The 3,715-nt window shown below is 42.4% G+C and overlaps 1 protein-coding gene across 1 annotated transcript in view; it reads right to left on the bottom strand.

The window, feature by feature from the left end:
- Positions 1-217: 217 nt before the first annotated feature.
- rmp64 (ribonuclease MRP subunit p64) overlaps positions 218-3,715 on the bottom strand; it is a 9,825-nt gene continuing 6,327 nt past the window's right edge. Inside the window, exons 5-9 of the mRNA XM_008300155.1 lie at positions 3,594-3,671; positions 3,098-3,414; positions 1,648-1,706; positions 1,335-1,549; positions 218-1,218 (exon numbers count right to left, since the gene is read on the bottom strand). Coding sequence (XP_008298377.1) covers positions 891-1,218; positions 1,335-1,549; positions 1,648-1,706; positions 3,098-3,414; positions 3,594-3,671 — 997 coding nt within the window. The 3' untranslated portion in view covers positions 218-890. The remainder of the gene's footprint in view (positions 1,219-1,334; positions 1,550-1,647; positions 1,707-3,097; positions 3,415-3,593; positions 3,672-3,715) is intronic.

The raw sequence follows: 3,715 nt of genomic DNA, 5'->3' as shown, positions 1-3,715 counted from the left end.
AACTCTTTGAGCCACTTCCATGAGTCTCCAAATGCAGTTGTTCTCTGTTGACAGCCAACCCACTGGAAAAAATATGGAAATATTTTTGCATATGACAGTGTAGACATTTGAATAACTTTCATGTATAACAGCTGTTATTTGACTTTTTTTTTTAAAGTTTGAAATCAAAGCCAGCCTCAGATGCGTCTATTGTACAGAGACAGGATCAATAATGAGGCAGGAAGGTTTTATTACACGAGTTGGTATCCAGACATCAGCACCCTGTTACAGTTCATGACTTTTAAAGTCCCTCTGCAGGGATCTGATAAACCTCGTTAAAACCCCCGTTAAAACAACCCCGTCCTGGCACATTGTCGCTGCTTCCTCTATTCAGTCACACATGATTGAACCGATTCTAGAAAAAAATAAAAAATATGGAAAGTCCCAACCAGCAAGCTGACGGGATTGGTTCCATAAGGTTTATGTCTGAAACCCTGTTATAGGTACGCTGTAGTTTTAAGGTGGAATCGCTCAGACATGTGGATGCTGATTTCATTCACAATTCCGGCATATTAAAAACACCATGTGAGCATAGTTTGGGCCATTTATATTATTTTCTGCTTTTACAGTCACTCACACCAGCTTTCTGCTCATCTCCAATGATCGTGGTCCCTGAGGAAGCGTGCATCGTTGTATTAATGCTTTGTGGAGTCAGAGGAAGTATTTTGCTTTTCATCATCAAGCATAGAAGTTAACCGTGCAGGCAGCTACGGGGGTTTCGGGCTTGTATAACATTCAGAAAATGTAAAATCATTACTACAAATTCAGTTGCATCCATTTTTCTCTGCACAGAGTAAAGCGTCATCCTGTTCTCTGAGATGAGCTGTTGTTAGTAGTTTACGTCGCGTCTTTCACAAACCCACAGAGGCAAATATATCATCTATGTCATCGTGGCTGTCAGACTCAGCGGTCCGGTGTGCTGCCTCATGTGCAGTCCTGTTCTGTTGGCTGTCCTCGGACGGCACACACACTGATAACGCTGTCTTTTTCTGTCGTTTCTTTTTTACACCAGTTCTGATTGCAGAAGACATCATCTGCCTCCTGAGTGATTTGAGGCGACTTCTCAGGCGAGCGCTTCTCCTCGCCGCGGCAGGAGAAAGGAAGCTCTTCGGCACTGATTTCTGAGGAGACGAAGCCCAGCAAGCTTCCTGTCTGAAAGTGCGGAGCTTCCTCTGGACGCTGTGGATGAGGACAGATTGTATAAGCGTTCCCATTTAGCATTGCAGCTGTGTCGCAGAATGCCTAAGTGAGCAGTATGGACTGAACAACTTGGTATTCTGTCGTGCTGCACTTACTTGTAACCTGCTGCCTCCAGGCATTTCATCTTCCGGCACTTTAACTGCAGGAAGGTTAAGAGGCGTTTTTCCTTCTCCATCCTCTGTGATCTGCACCACAGAATCATTTCCTCTAGATGGGCTGCCATGTGGGTGAAAGTCAGAGTTTCTCTAACTTGTTCCTTGAACTTCTGTTTCTTTTTGGCCTTGTGCTTTTCCTCTGGGACAGATTTACCCTTGGGTATGGAAATGATGCCGATATTAGTCAGGTGGTGGCACTCAGCAATTAAATATGCAGAAAATAATGAAAAAAGACGTCCGGTTGGTCACCTACCTTTGTAAAATTCTTGAAAATCTTGATAAAAGGCTTGAGATCAGTGTCCAGAGCAAGATCTGGAAAAGAATTTGTGATGTAAGTATTCTATGGAGAGATGTAACATGGATCACTGTGTTTTAAATAATAGAAAAATAAAGCTGTATTAAATAATCCACATGTAGGATATTGTTTTTTTTTTTTTTGCATATGTGCGCACAATTGCTCCCAACACCAGTGATGCTGTGCTCACTACGCTGAACCAATAACACCGTTTTTATGTAAAGACATTTTCTGCAACCTGCAGCACCTGTAGAAGCACACACTGCCTCCACCACCTCTAATTAATCCTCATCAGTAGCTTCATCCTGTCTGTCACTGATGTTATCTGACAGCAGCGTGTCTAGGAGTTCATAAAATAACCTCATTGCAAAGAGAAGCAGCAGCAACATGCAGGCAGCAGCTGATATTAATATATATTTAGGCTTTTTTATTGTTTTAATACTTCATTGATCCTGCAAGAGGAACTTTAGCACATCCTAGCTTGTTAGCGAGGTGGAGTCAGAGTGCGGGCTGAGCCACGCCACAGCAGACTGAACCCCCGACCGTCTGACCACTAGTCCAACACCAGCAGCACCATGGAGCGTTCCCACATGATGCAGATGCAACATTAACATTATTTATAGCTGTACATCTTCCATGTTGCTGTGAGAATGAATGAACAAGCTCCAGGATTAGTTATGACGCTCCATCTGAAGCTTTTCTTATTTTTGCCAAAGAAATGCTGATGGATGACTGTGTTAATGTTATCTAACTAATTAGCATCTCTCCTCAGGGTTAACTCACTAAACAAGACTTGATAATAACACCTGTAACTATAGCAACCATACACAAGGATGACGACAGCTGGGGATTCAAAATGCTTCGAGCTAAAAATTAAAAATGCAAAAAGGAGACAAGAAACGTCACTAAAACCTAAACTGAACATCTTGTAGTTTATGTTGACTGCACTAAAACTAATTGTCGTCAAATGATGAAAATCTGATTAAAACTAAAACATAATTTCATCAATAGACTGATTGCATGATTATCGGGTGCTGAATTTAACAGTATTTGTGCTACTTTTGTGCCGTTTGAACTAAGCACAACTATCTAACTGTCGGACTTTCACACTCTTTATACTGTCTAAATCGTGTAAAGTAAAAATATTTGCATGATTATTAGTTAAATCTAGTTTTTGTGGGCGTATAAATGAAACTATTTTGCTTGTAAATGCCGCAACATATCCTGTTATTAAAGGGATATTATTGAAAAGTAAGCATCAAGCCCTAAACAGACTGAAAAATGACAATAATTGTGCAAAACAACAATATATGCAGCTTGTGCAAACACTTTGGCCATCACACTACTTGTTCTTGACCCAGCAGGAGTGGATGTTAGGGTTTGAGTTACGACTCAGGACGCTCCATACCTCTTTCAACAGCAACACCCAGGTCGTCGTTAATCTTCCTCGTCCGTCCCTGGTCCCTGACGTTAGCTGAAGGTTTCTTCTTCTGCTTTTTCTTCTGCTGCTGTTGCTTTTCCTTGTGGTCCTTTGGATGAGGATCATAAGCCGGATGTTTGGTCAGTAAAAATGCATCAAAGGGAGCCAGAAACTGAACCATATCCACTGGCAGGGAGAAGTCTGTGAGGAAGGGCATGGGCTGGGCGTCGGCTACGTCTCTGAGGAGCTCCAGGACCTGCTGGTACAGATTGGACAGGCTCACCAGCAGTCCACGGAAGATCACCCTGATGAAGCACAAACAGGTGGATTTAGACTGCGCTCGGCTGTGAAACGATTTATTTTAAATGCAGATTTTTCTACATCTTCTTGTGAATTTGTAGAATCACACACGCTGTTACTGTGTTCAGCACAAATCTGGAAGTGCTTCCATGTTGCACATATGACAATGAGGGAAACGTCTCACCAAAACCGGCTCAGCATGCTGGTTAGCACCACGTTCAGTACGAGGAACTCCTCCCATTTCATCTGCTGCTTTGTGAGTCTGGAACAAACATCTGTTAAGGGATCAAAAAGCCACGAGGCGAC

This window comes from Stegastes partitus, unplaced genomic scaffold (assembly GCF_000690725.1).
Source record: "Stegastes partitus isolate 25-593 unplaced genomic scaffold, Stegastes_partitus-1.0.2 Scaffold1504, whole genome shotgun sequence".
Lineage (NCBI taxonomy): Eukaryota > Metazoa > Chordata > Actinopteri > Pomacentridae > Stegastes > Stegastes partitus.
This window is presented reverse-complemented; position numbering and strand designations above follow the sequence as displayed.